This window comes from Procambarus clarkii, chromosome 4, assembly GCF_040958095.1.
Source record: "Procambarus clarkii isolate CNS0578487 chromosome 4, FALCON_Pclarkii_2.0, whole genome shotgun sequence".
Lineage (NCBI taxonomy): Eukaryota > Metazoa > Arthropoda > Malacostraca > Decapoda > Cambaridae > Procambarus > Procambarus clarkii.
Window position 1 is genome coordinate 44,714,555 of NC_091153.1, and position 13,577 is coordinate 44,728,131.

General features: G+C 54.0%; 1 protein-coding gene across 1 annotated transcript in view; it reads right to left on the reverse strand.

Annotated features, from left to right (window-relative positions):
- Positions 1-1,403: 1,403 nt before the first annotated feature.
- The window catches only part of LOC138371442 (streptococcal hemagglutinin-like), a 33,263-nt gene continuing 21,089 nt past the window's right edge, over positions 1,404-13,577 (reverse strand). Inside the window, exons 15-23 of the mRNA XM_069336301.1 lie at positions 13,197-13,375; positions 12,686-12,887; positions 12,028-12,150; positions 11,364-11,483; positions 9,714-9,898; positions 8,078-9,125; positions 4,356-7,506; positions 4,296-4,324; positions 1,404-4,264 (exon numbers count right to left, since the gene is read on the reverse strand). Coding sequence (XP_069192402.1) covers positions 1,404-4,264; positions 4,296-4,324; positions 4,356-7,506; positions 8,078-9,125; positions 9,714-9,898; positions 11,364-11,483; positions 12,028-12,150; positions 12,686-12,887; positions 13,197-13,375 — 7,898 coding nt within the window. The remainder of the gene's footprint in view (positions 4,265-4,295; positions 4,325-4,355; positions 7,507-8,077; positions 9,126-9,713; positions 9,899-11,363; positions 11,484-12,027; positions 12,151-12,685; positions 12,888-13,196; positions 13,376-13,577) is intronic.

Genomic DNA, 13,577 nt, shown 5'->3' on the forward strand with positions numbered 1-13,577 from the left:
CGGTCGTGGGCGGGGTCCAGGGAGAAGGCTCGGTCGTGGGCGGGGTCCAGGGAGAAGGCTCGGTCGTGGGCGGGGTCCAGGGAGAAGGCTCGGTCGTGGGCGGGGTCCAGGGAGAGGGCTCGGTCGTGGGCGGGGTCCTGGGAGAGGGCTCGGTCGAAGGACATGTAACGGGGAAAGACTCGGTCGAAGGACAAAGATCGGTCTTAGGACATGGCTCGGGTGAGGTCTCAGTCCTAGGACAGGGCTCGAACCTCTCATAGGGCGTGGAGGCAGTCTCGGTCCTAGTAGATATCGCGACCCTAGGAGATATAACGGGTGAGTGAGCGGGGCTAGGAGAGGGCTCGGTCGTGGACGGGGTCCTGGGAGAGGGCTCGGTCGAGGGAGTGGGAGGGGTCCATGGAGAGGGCTCGGTCGAGAGCGGGGTCCTGGGAGAGGGCTCGGTCGAGGGAGTGGGAGGGGTCCATGGAGAGGGCTCGGTCGAGGGAGTGGTCCTCGGAGAGGGCTCGGTCGAGGGAGAGGGAGTGGTCCTCGGAGAGGGCTCGGTCGAGGGAGAGGGAGTGGTCCTCGGAGAGGGCTCGGTCGAGGGAGAGGGAGTGGTCCTCGGAGAGGGCTCGGTCGAGGGAGAGGGAGTGGTCCTCGGAGAGGGCTCGGTCGAGGGAGAGGGAGTGGTCCAGAGAGAGGGCTCGGTCGAGGGAGAGGGAGTGGTCCAGGGAGAGGGCTCGGTCGACGGAGAGGGAGTGGTCCTCGGAGAGGGCTCGGTCGAGGGAGAGGGAGTGGTCCTCGGAGAGGGCTCGGTCGAGGGAGAGGGAGTGGTCCAGAGAGAGGGCTCGGTCGAGGGAGAGGGAGTGGTCCAGGGAGAGGGCTCGGTCGAGGGAGGGGTCCAGGGAGAGGGCTCGGTCGAGGGAGAGGGAGGGGTCCAGGGAGAGGGCTCGGTCGAGGGAGAGGGAGGGGTCCAGGGAGAGGGCTCGGTCGAGGGAGAGGGAGGGGTCCAGGGAGAGGGCTCGGTCGAGGGAGAGGGAGGGGTCCAGGGAGAGGGCTCGGTCGAGGGAGAGGGAGGGGTCCAGGGAGAGGGCTCGGTCGAGGGAGAGGGAGGGGTCCAGGGAGAGGGCTCGGTCGAGGGAGAGGGCTCGGTCGAGGGAGAGGGAGGGGTCCAGGGAGAGGGCTCGGTCGAGGGAGCGGTCCTGGGAGAAGGCTCGGTCGTGGGTGGGGTCCTGGGAGAGGGCTCGGTCGAAGGACATGTAACGGGGAAAGACTCGGTCGAAGGACAAAGATCGGTCTTGGGACATGGCTTGGGTGAGGTCTCAGTCCTAGGACAGGGCTCGAACCTCTCATAGGGCGTGGAGGCAGTCTCGGTCCTAGTAGATATCGCGACCCTAGGAGATATAACGGGTGAGTGAGCGGGGCTAGGAGAGGGCTCGGTCGTGGGAGGGGTCCAGGGAGAGGGCTCGGTCGTGGGAGGGGTCCAGGGAGAGGGCTCGGTCGTGGGAGGGGTCCAGGGAGAGGGCTCGGTCGTGGGAGGGGTCCAGGGAGAGGGCTCGGTCGTGGGAGTGGGAGGGGTCCAGGGAGAGGGCTCGGTCGTGGGAGAGGGAGGGGTCCAGGGAGAGGGCTCGGTCGTGGGAGAGGGAGAGGTCCTGGGAGAGGGCTCGGTCGTGGGAGAGGGAGAGGTCCTGGGAGAGGGCTCGGTCGAGGGAGAGGTCCTGGGAGAGGGCTCGGTCGAGGGAGAGGTCCACGGAGAGGGCTCGGTCGAGGGAGAGGTCCACGGAGAGGGCTCGGTCGAGGGAGAGGGAGAGGTCCACGGAGAGGGCTCGGTCGAGGGAGGGGTCCACGGAGAGGGCTCGGTCGAGGGAGGGGTCCACGGAGAGGGCTCGGTCGAGGGAGGGGTCCACGGAGAGGGCTCGGTCGAGGGAGGGGTCCACGGAGAGGGCTCGGTCGAGGGAGGGGTCCACGGAGAGGGCTCGGTCGAGGGAGGGGTCCACGGAGAGGGCTCGGTCGAGGGAGGGGTCCACGGAGAGGGCTCGGTCGAGGGAGGGGTCCACGGAGAGGGCTCGGTCGAGGGAGGGGTCCACGGAGAGGGCTCGGTCGAGGGAGGGGTCCTCGGAGAGGGCTCGGTCGAGGGAGGGGTCCACGGAGAGGGCTCGGTCGAGGGAGGGGTCCACGGAGAGGGCTCGGTCGAGGGAGGGGTCCACGGAGAGGGCTCGGTCGAGGGAGGGGTCCACGGAGAGGGCTCGGTCGAGGGAGGGGTCCTCGGAGAGGGCTCGGTCGAGGGAGGGGTCCTCGGAGAGGGCTCGGTCGAGGGAGGGGTCCTCGGAGAGGGCTCGGTCGAGGGAGGGGTCCTCGGAGAGGGCTCGGTCGAGGGAGGGGTCCTCGGAGAGGGCTCGGTCGAGGGAGGGGTCCTCGGAGAGGGCTCGGTCGAGGGAGGGGTCCTCGGAGAGGGCTCGGTCGAGGGAGGGGTCCTCGGAGAGGGCTCGGTCGAGGGAGGGGTCCTCGGAGAGGGCTCGGTCGAGGGAGGGGTCCTCGGAGAGGGCTCGGTCGAGGGAGGGGTCCTCGGAGAGGGCTCGGTCGAGGGAGGGGTCCTCGGAGAGGGCTCGGTCGAGGGAGGGGTCCTCGGAGAGGGCTCGGTCGAGGGAGGGGTCCTCGGAGAGGGCTCGGTCGAGGGAGGGGTCCTCGGAGAGGGCTCGGTCGAGGGAGGGGTCCTCGGAGAGGGCTCGGTCGAGGGAGGGGTCCTCGGAGAGGGCTCGGTCGAGGGAGGGGTCCTCGGAGAGGGCTCGGTCGAGGGAGGGGTCCTCGGAGAGGGCTCGGTCGAGGGAGGGGTCCTCGGAGAGGGCTCGGTCGAGGGAGGGGTCCTCGGAGAGGGCTCGGTCGAGGGAGGGGTCCTCGGAGAGGGCTCGGTCGAGGGAGGGGTCCTCGGAGAGGGCTCGGTCGAGGGAGGGGTCCTCGGAGAGGGCTCGGTCGAGGGAGGGGTCCTCGGAGAGGGCTCGGTCGAGGGAGGGGTCCTCGGAGAGGGCTCGGTCGAGGGAGGGGTCCTCGGAGAGGGCTCGGTCGAGGGAGGGGTCCTCGGAGAGGGCTCGGTCGAGGGAGGGGTCCTCGGAGAGGGCTCGGTCGAGGGAGGGGTCCTCGGAGAGGGCTCGGTCGAGGGAGGGGTCCTCGGAGAGGGCTCGGTCGAGGGAGGGGTCCTCGGAGAGGGCTCGGTCGAGGGAGGGGTCCTCGGAGAGGGCTCGGTCGAGGGAGGGGTCCTCGGAGAGGGCTCGGTCGAGGGAGGGGTCCTCGGAGAGGGCTCGGTCGAGGGAGGGGTCCTCGGAGAGGGCTCGGTCGAGGGAGGGGTCCTCGGAGAGGGCTCGGTCGAGGGAGGGGTCCTCGGAGAGGGCTCGGTCGAGGGAGGGGTCCTCGGAGAGGGCTCGGTCGAGGGAGGGGTCCTCGGAGAGGGCTCGGTCGAGGGAGGGGTCCTCGGAGAGGGCTCGGTCGAGGGAGGGGTCCTCGGAGAGGGCTCGGTCGAGGGAGTGGTCCTCGGAGAGGGCTCGGTCGAGGGAGTGGTCCTCGGAGAGGGCTCGGTCGAGGGAGTGGTCCTCGGAGAGGGCTCGGTCGAGGGAGTGGTCCTCGGAGAGGGCTCGGTCGAGGGAGTGGTCCTCGGAGAGGGCTCGGTCGAGGGAGTGGTCCTCGGAGAGGGCTCGGTCGAGGGAGTGGTCCTCGGAGAGGGCTCGGTCGAGGGAGTGGTCCTCGGAGAGGGCTCGGTCGAGGGAGTGGTCCTCGGAGAGGGCTCGGTCGAGGGAGTGGTCCTCGGAGAGGGCTCGGTCGAGGGAGTGGTCCTCGGAGAGGGCTCGGTCGAGGGAGTGGTCCTCGGAGAGGGCTCGGTCGAGGGAGTGGTCCTCGGAGAGGGCTCGGTCGAGGGAGTGGTCCTCGGAGAGGGCTCGGTCGAGGGAGTGGTCCTCGGAGAGGGCTCGGTCGAGGGAGTGGTCCTCGGAGAGGGCTCGGTCGAGGGAGTGGTCCTCGGAGAGGGCTCGGTCGAGGGAGTGGTCCTCGGAGAGGGCTCGGTCGAGGGAGTGGTCCTCGGAGAGGGCTCGGTCGAGGGAGTGGTCCTCGGAGAGGGCTCGGTCGAGGGAGTGGTCCTCGGAGAGGGCTCGGTCGAGGGAGTGGTCCTCGGAGAGGGCTCGGTCGAGGGAGTGGTCCTCGGAGAGGGCTCGGTCGAGGGAGTGGTCCTCGGAGAGGGCTCGGTCGAGGGAGTGGTCCTCGGAGAGGGCTCGGTCGAGGGAGTGGTCCTCGGAGAGGGCTCGGTCGAGGGAGTGGTCCTCGGAGAGGGCTCGGTCGAGGGAGTGGTCCTCGGAGAGGGCTCGGTCGAGGGAGTGGTCCTCGGAGAGGGCTCGGTCGAGGGAGTGGTCCTCGGAGAGGGCTCGGTCGAGGGAGTGGTCCTCGGAGGGGGCTCGGTCGAGGGAGTGGTCCTCGGAGAGGGCTCTGTCGAGGGAGTGGTCCTCGGAGAGGGCTCGGTCGAGGGAGAGGGAGTGGTCCTTGGAGAGGGCTCTGTCGAGGGAGAGGTCCTCGGAGAGGGCTCGGTCGAGGGAGTGGTCCTCGGAGAGGGCTCGGTCGAGGGAGAGGTCCTCGGAGAGGGCTCGGTCGAGGGAGAGGTCCTCGGAGAGGGCTCGGTCGAGGGAGAGGTCCTCGGAGAGGGCTCGGTCGAGGGAGACGGAGTGGTCCTCGGAGAGGGCTCGGTCGAGGGAGAGGGAGTGGTCGAGGGAGAGGGCTCTGTTCTAGGAGAGAGAGAAGGGGTCGGCGGGGGTGAAACAGAGGCCTGTGTCCGTGGAGAAGGGAGCGAGGGAGAGGGCTCCATAGCCTTTATATCTGGCACAAGGGACTTCACTTGTGTAAATTCTGTGTCTGGTGGTGCGAGCTCAGGCTCGGCTGTAGGTTTAGCGCGTGCCGTAATTGATTCTGTAGTCGTTGGCGTCACCGATCTGGTACCTTCGATGTCCAAGATTATAAAGTTTTCCGAGGACTCTACGTCGACGCCCCTTGTGGACGTAGCACAGGAGGGCGCAATTGTTTCGACACAGGAAGACTCGACACTACTAATACTGGCAACATAAAAACAAACTCTGTCACTTGGGAGTTGGAGAATCGCGCCCGGAGTAGAGGTGACAGTGCACTGGTAAATGTTAGTTTGTATAGTGATGTGAATATTGGCTAAAGGTGGTGTGGCGTCTACCACTTCAGCAACCTCATTTGGCCTCGTCTGAGCTCGAGTTGTGACATGCATGGTGCTCGACCCAGATGTTTCAAATACTGTGCCTACACTGGAAGGAGGATACATGAATATGCATCCTGTGCAGTCAATGTGCGTCGTCAGGTATTTCAAGTGGGTAGTCGCTGTGGTATAATGGAATTCCTTGACGACGTTTATCACAGCGACTCCGTCTGGTGAGCTGGAAATGTACCGAGACGTGGAAGGTTGGGAGGACTCTTGTGTCTGAGAAAGATTTGACGAAATTTCCCTATTTGTTCCCGGGAACTCAAAATTGGAGGTGTAACAGCCTGTTGAATAATACTGCATTTGTTTATCAACCGAAGGTCTGCTCGTTGGGATGATTATATAAGGAAATTCTCTGGATCTCTCTCCAGTCTGAAAAGCATCTATGACGAAGAATGTTGCAGAGCTGATTGTATGGGTGGCATTTCGACCTAGGTACGGCACTGCTAAGTAGGGGAGCTGGGGAGATGGTCCCTTTACATCATGACACACAGGAACACCAGGGGTCCCGTTTTCAGTGCTCTTATCTCTGGTGGATTTCCCAGAATATTCATCTTTCTCGTTAACTAGTCTTGAATTCAGAGGCACGTCAGTGATGGACCTCTTTTGATGAAACTTTGAAGTTCCATTCCCAACATCTGTCACTTGAGCGCTCCAAGATAATCCAAACGTTTCACCAACAGCGGTTTTTAAAGGAAATTCCTCCCCCGTCATAGCCTCTTGAATCAAGGTATTTACCGGATGACTAGTGTGTGCAATTTTAGTAACATTTATTTGCAATGAGGAGCTATGAGATAAATTTGAAAAAATATGCGAAATAGAACTTGTTTCTGTAAGTGATGCCATCGAAACTCGAAAGTTAAATTCCTCCTCACCAGGTACAGTGGCCGAGGTAGCCAGCATGAGCACAGTTTTCGAAATTCCATTAGAATGGTATGAAGGAACAAGAAATGTGCAGTCAGTACAGCTAATGTAAGTCGTCATGTGCATGAAGTAGGTAGCAGTAGAATAATGAAACTCCTGGGTAATGGTCCTAAAAGGGTCTTTTGCTCTCCAGTCTGGAGGGCTTGTCGTTAAGGTCATGTTTCTCTGTATTCTCGGGTCGGAAACACGAGTCACAAATGTGGGTGCCATAGCGGGTACAGAAATGTTAGTGAAGGTTGAAGTAAGAGAATCCCCGATAATGGTATCATGCACGCCAAAACGGTCGTCTTCATGTCCCAGGAAGGTAAATGAATCATTCAATGATGCTCTCGAAGTCGACGGTGTCTGCGTGGAAGTCTTTGCCGTCACGGAGGATTGAAGTCTTGTAGGCTCGGTCGTGGACGATTCCGGCATTAAGGACTCTTCCGTTTTCAAATGAGAAACAAGACTGACTGACGTAGTCGAGATAGGCGACTTATAAATGCCAATAATCTTTGTAATGAGATTCTTAAGGCCTGTATCTTTCAGGTCAGAGAACTCGGCAGGCAATGGGGGTACCTCCGTTGACTGTTTGGGTGATAACAGGGGCACCTCTGTCGAACTTCGTGACGAGAGCCCCTTCGTCGACAATGCTTGGTTAATGGTCTCATTCGTCGACAGAACTGATGTATTCTCTGTTGATACTTTTGACGTTAAATTCGATTTCATCTCTTGTCGAGATCCTTCATACGCTATAATAATTTCACTTATTTCATCTATCAGTCGATTTACATGAATAATTTTATTATCAACATCAGAAGTTATCAACTCTGGACTGTCATAAAACATATTTTCCATCTTAATAAACTCCAAGACAAGACTACTTAGATTCCATTTAGATACGATGACCCGTAAATCACTGCCACTGCTGATATCCCTGATATAATCCTTCAATATACGTTCAAAAGATTCTACTTGCTTTAGTGAGTCTGATGTCTGTCGAGCGGATCTTTGTGGCGATGGAATGTTTTTAGTCTTATACTTTTGCAAAATCTCCAATAAATTCAAGAGGTTCTCAAGTAAGTGTTTTTTCCGAACATCGGTTATCTCTATTTTCCCCACTGTCGAGTTTTCAGACGCTATGGTTTCATGTTTCAAGTCATCATATACATTTGTACTGTTCAAATATTCTTCGGAGTTTATGCTTGGTAGACCACTCAAGGTAAATGGAGATTCGAGGGTGAAAGATTCGGCCAATTCACCAGTTCTGTTCACCACATCGTAGGTAGTTTGGCGAGAGAGGTGGCCAGCAGGGAGCACCAGAGTGGTTGTAGAAACATCACCAAGCACGTTTGAAAAATCTGAAACTATATATCCTGGGTCAGTGTCCCTTAAAGAACACTTTAAAATAATATTGTTTTGATTTTCAGCATTTGTTTAGCCCTTCTTTATTTAAATAATTTGTTCCTGTTAACTAACATTTATGATTGATATGAAAATGTAATTCTTTACAAGTTTAAACAGCTCTAAATACAAGGTGTTCAAAAGTCTTGTAAGCTTAAACGTTAAGCCTAAAAGGAAAATACATTCTAACCAATTTCTAAAGTATGTGCAACTTTTGTTTTTGCTCCTAGTTATATTAGGGCATCTCAAACAAAGTTTCAATATATTTAAAGCATTCCGATACTATTATATTCAATATTTTGTATTCATAAGTTTGCTTGATAATACGAGCGATCGAGTTTATGGCTTCGTTAGTCAATAAAAACACGCAGAAATTATCACTTCAAAGTCAGAAAAGAACATTAAGTTAAGTAACGAATTAACAAAACTTAAAAATACGGGAAGGCTGCATGTGGTCCTATTATCCCACGTACAAGAAAAATATAATGCTCTACCATATCAAATTAAGAAAATGTATCAAGAACTCGTACTCACCAGACGGCGCAGTGTCGTTCCCCACAGTGAAGTAGATGGCGGCTGCCTTCTTCAGCATCTCGCCGTAGTCCTTCAGCATCCTCAGGACCCCTTGCATGTCTCCTCGTCTCTCCAGAGGGACTCCACAGCTCGCAGCAACATCCAGGGCCTCTCGCAGCTTCCCATCTCTTCTAATAACATCCACAATTCTTCCTAAGGCGTGTTCTACGACTGCTGTCTGCAGTACCTGGGTCTGGCTGGCTGACAGCTGCCTCATTGTCTCTATTATAGAGGGATACCTGTGAACTCTCCTCAGGGCACTGTTGATAGATTCAACACGTTTGCAGGTTTTCCCTCTTTCTCCAAAGTCTGATGTTTCTGGGTACTTTATGCCAAGACAAGGGACCTCACAGTCTTTAATATCGTCAGGCTGAGCATCGCTCTTTTCAAATGCAAGTCTTAAAAGCTCCAAAATATGCAAGGTTTCGTCAGTTGCAATCGTATTTCTCTTCGCATCACTAAAAATCATGAAGACATCATGCCATCCCAGCTGAAGGTTATGCAGCTGTCCTGTCAAGTTGGTTATGAATCTTTCAACATTTTCAACAACAAGAGCAATACTTTCCGTATCAAAGTCCTTAACTTCGTTTGTGCCATCACCACGGTTGGCGTCAAAAAATAAAATACCATTATCGTCGTCGGCCTGCGAGAAGGCACAAGAAGCATCTTGGGCGAGTGCGGCGTAGAAGGATACACTTTGTCGAGGGAGAGTCAGTCTACCAGGATGGACGTCAGCCAAGGTGGTCAGCAAGTCCTGTGCTGCTGTGAGATGTCCGAGGGCTGCAAGCAGTACCTCCCGACGAGCCTCGTTCTCCTCCAGACTGTGGCCATCCAGCAGACTGCATGCTAGCTCACCGGAGTGGGTCTCTCGACGCCTGCGTCTACCAGAAGTGGTGGTGGGACCTGCAGAAGGGTCTTCCTGCAGCAGGTGCATGGAGGAGAAAGTCTTGCGGGCCGTCACTACCTGCGTCCCCATCAATCTCAAGACATCCAGCATCATGTCACTCACCTGTTTAAATATGCAGATTTTTATAGTTGGAAACTTTACATTCTTTAATATTAAAATACTTTACCAGCTACAACAAGAATCCAAACGCCGCCATTACAAACACCTATACGACTGCTTATTGTCCTTTACAGATTAAGAGAAAATATGAACAGATATGATGTATTGCGTTTAAAGAGTATTGACCGAGCCATTCGGTAGCAAATCTTCAACGTGTTTATATTAACCAATGCCCGAATTCTTATAGGCATTGACGGTGCTACATAGACTCCCAGAATACACCGAGCCTACAGACGGCTCAGTGCCGCCTTCTAATTTATACTCTTAATTTGTTGCTTGATCTTTCTAACCACGGCTATGAAAGAACACCAAATATAATTAGAACGGCAATAAATCCAACGAGTCTTACAGCTTTTGTTTTTTAGCTAAAAAAATGAAAAGATCTTAGGAGAAAGGGTGTGTTTCCTTACCGATATCATAAGAATGTGTTGTACATATAAAGTCGACTCATAAAATCTAGTAATATTAAAAGAATGGTGAATGCTAACTCCCATCCCCTATCACTGCATTCATCTGGACGCCAGTACTGACCGTGATGGTGTGTAGAGCGGTGTTGATGGTGAGGGAGGCGGCGAGGAGGTGGGTGAAGGCTGCCGACGACACACTGTAGGAAAGGTGAGAGTGTCTCTGGAAGACCTCACCTGGCACCCTCACACCGTTGACCCTCCCAGTCACCCTGGCTGACAGGCACCTCATGCCGCCCACACGGTGATCACCTGCAGTGTGGAGAAAGTTATTACACCCGACCACTATACGGCCATTACCCGACCATAACCTGCAGTGTGGATAAGGTTATTACACCCGACCACTATACGGCCATTACCCGACCATAACCTGCAGTGTGGATAAAGTTATTACACCCGACCACTATACGGGCATTACCCGACCAACAGCCCACACCATGACAGACATTGTGGACTTAATAGTATACTTGTGTACAAATACAACTGCCCGATCAACGAGTCCAAGTAATTTTGCAACGACCTACAAAACTGTTTACAAATCACCCCTGAGAGCACATACACCGATTTGTCCCAGTTGTATACAACATTACTGAAGTTGGTGTGACGAGTTATTGCTCACAGTTGCAAATATTCGTGTGGAGGTGTCACATTGCACCTCAATTTAATTAAAAAGTTTGGCAACAATGCTGGTTCTGTGCATACATTCACATTTAAAATATTAATTCTCTTTTCAAGATCAGAACAGGCTAGCAATGGCATAATGAGAAGTTAATATTTTAAGATTAATTAATGAATTTCAAATGGTAAAAAGGAGAGAATTAGTGAGAAAAGTACATTAGACACTTGGTCGAGGTCTTTGCCATACACGCTAACTATTTATTAAGCCACTGGATCACTGCTAATCTTGCTACTGTTTTGTCCAGTGTCTCAACACTGTCTTGCAAGATGGATTAATAACCTTATACAGGACCTGAAGAAAATCGATTAGCAGGAGACCAGAGTGGATAGATTGTACACAGGTTATTAATTGGAGAGATTAACAAGGCAAAATGGCGATGTTAAACTTGAGCAACTACAGGTATTAATAATAGCTGTAATGGGATCGACCTCTGTGAAACAACCGACTGAACCTCGATATAAGCGCATCGGGGGGCTTGACGGACAGCGCTCGGGATTCGTAGGCCCAAGATCCCCGGCTTAAGCGGAAACAAATGGGCAGTTTCTTTCACCCTGATTCCTCTGTTCACCTAGCAGTAAATAGGTACCAGGGAGTTGGACAGCTGCTACGGGCTGCTTCCTGTGAGTGTAACAAAAACGAGGCCCGGTCGAGGACCGGGCCGCGGGGACGCTAAGCCCAGAAATCCTCTCAAGATTACCTCAAGATAGATCATGGTTCAGTCGGTAGTGCCTGTGGACTCCAGAGGCGAGAGTTCGATCCAGTTACATGACCTTAATATTTTCTCCAGGTAATAACTTGCAAGGGAGGGAAGGAGGAGGGGTTGGGAAGGGAAGGAGGAGGGGTTGGGAAGGGAAGGAGGAGTGGTTGGGAAGGGAAGGAGGAGGGGTTGGGAAGGGAAGGAGGAGGGGTTGGGAAGGGAAGGAGGAGGGGTTGGGAAGGGAAGGAGGAGGGGTTGGGAAGGGAAGGAGGAGGGGTTGGGAAGGGAAGGAGGAGGGGTTGGGAAGGGAAGGAGGAGGGGTTGGGAAGGGAAGGTCTTACCGGAAACAACTTGTAACTGAAGGTCATCCGTCTTCAAAGGGCTGGTCAGGTCCATATTAGCAATGACCTTCGCTTCAAGGTTGCCGGGGGCGACAAGGTCACTCACCACCCTCAACTCACCTGTGTTTATACACAAAAACAAAACGGGAATGATTACTACCATCCGATTCTCTAATTAGTTTGCCAATTATCTAGAATTGCCCAGAGCATAACTAGAGTAAAAGATAAAACCACCTTCCACACACACAGGTCACTACTACTATCATCCTCTGCAATCAGTTTACTTTAAACTTAACATATGTAACAAATTAACGAATAGGCATCTGCTGGAGGGAAGGGAGCCGTTTGGGTTGTGTTCGGTGGAGGGGGAGACGGGCTTTGGAACTGTGTTCGGTGGAGAGGAAGGGACATTGGGGCTGTGTTCGGGGGAGGGGAGACGGGGGTTTAGGCTGTGTTCGGTCGAGGTGAGACGGGGGTTTAGGCTGTGTTCGGTCGAGGGGAGACGGGAGTTTAGGCTGTGTTCGGTCGAGGGGAGACGGGGGTTTAGGCTGTGTTCGGTCGAGGGGAGACGGGGGTTGGAGCTGTGTTCGGTGGAGGGAGAGACGGGGGTTTAGGCTGTTCGGTCGAGGGGGAGGGAGGAGTGTGTGTACACACATCCACTCACCAGTGACGGCGGCGGCAGGAGCGTCGCGGGTCACCAGGCTTTGGAACAGCTGATTAATGTTGACATTGTTGATGGTGTTTACGTCCAGAGCCCCGACCTCCAAGTTCTCACAGCTGACCTTCCCTGTGGAGCCAAGGAGAGTCATTAGGGGGTACAGAAGGAGCCAAGGCGAGCCATTAGGGGGTACAGAAGCATTAGGGGATGACGACACAACTATGACGACCATGATCTTTGTGTCGTGGTGTCTTGAAACTCATTCCTTCCTTCCTTCCTCGAGTGCTCCGTCCGGAAGAAAAAGGGGGGGCACGTACCAGGCGAAGGAAAAATCTACCAGGGCCAAGAATCAGTCTACCAGGGCGAAAAATCAATCTACCCGGCGAAATCTACAACGTTAAACGCTCCACAAAGTTCTATCACCAGGCAAAACGTTCTCCAAGGAAAAAACCATATAAAATACATATTCTTCTGGTGGATAATCAATGAACAGAAATTTCGAACAAAACTAATTTTTAAGAACATTGTGACCTATTTCGAACTCTATTCCAGTATTCATAAATCATGGTTCTTTGCCAAACTTTAAATCTATTTTGTTTTCCCCATTACAACTAAAATGGGGTTAAAAAAGCAACAAAAATATAAGTTTGCAGAGAACAAATACCTGTGTGGGTCTGAGAGGCAGTCGAGAGGAGGAGAGTTAGTTTGTTGACGACGACACCGTCTACGACAGCGGACGGGTTCTCCACACTGGCCGCCCTCACCGCTCCCGGGAAGGTCGTCCGGCCAGAGATGAAATGTCGTCCCGAGAGGGTGACAAAAACCGACACCAGTTGGCCCTGAAGCCTCTCCACCTTCGCCGCTGACTGTGCCAGAGGAAAGAACAAGAATCATAACATATATTGTCATAAGGCAGTGTCTGGGATGCTCCCGGACGCAGGTTCGAATCCTCGTCACGTCCCTTGTGGATTTGTTCATTTTATCATAACATACATTATACGGATTGAGAAGACTTGCATCATGAAACTATTCTAAAATCATCGGCACCTGTACTATGGGTTCCTTTACAACGGGTTTGGAGTATTTCATCGAGAAAAATAGATCAAGCTGGGGAGGAATCTTACAAATTCTAGTTTATGATAGTATCTCAAACAGCGTCACTTGTCGCGTCTGACCTGCAGGTCAACGTGACCCAAGTGAAGGCGGGTCATATGAAGAGCTCTGGGGTCAGCCACCCGCACGAGGTCACCACCACTCGGGACCCCTTCCCTGTTGACCCTAATCGGCCTCAGGTCATCCACCGATGACCCGGTAACCATCCCCGGGAAGATCAGATGAGCGATGTGCAAATTGGCTGCAAATTAAATATTTTATTCAACTTTTCAATAAATTACTGCTCAGTAATACAAGTTTACGGTAGATAATTATTTTTTTTAATTAAAAAGCACTTGACTTGTGTCCTTAGCTTGAAAGGTAATATGGCCGCTTACAAACACCTATGACCTTACAATAGTTACTCGTATGGTTATTGTTATTGTTGGAGGGTAAGGGGCAGC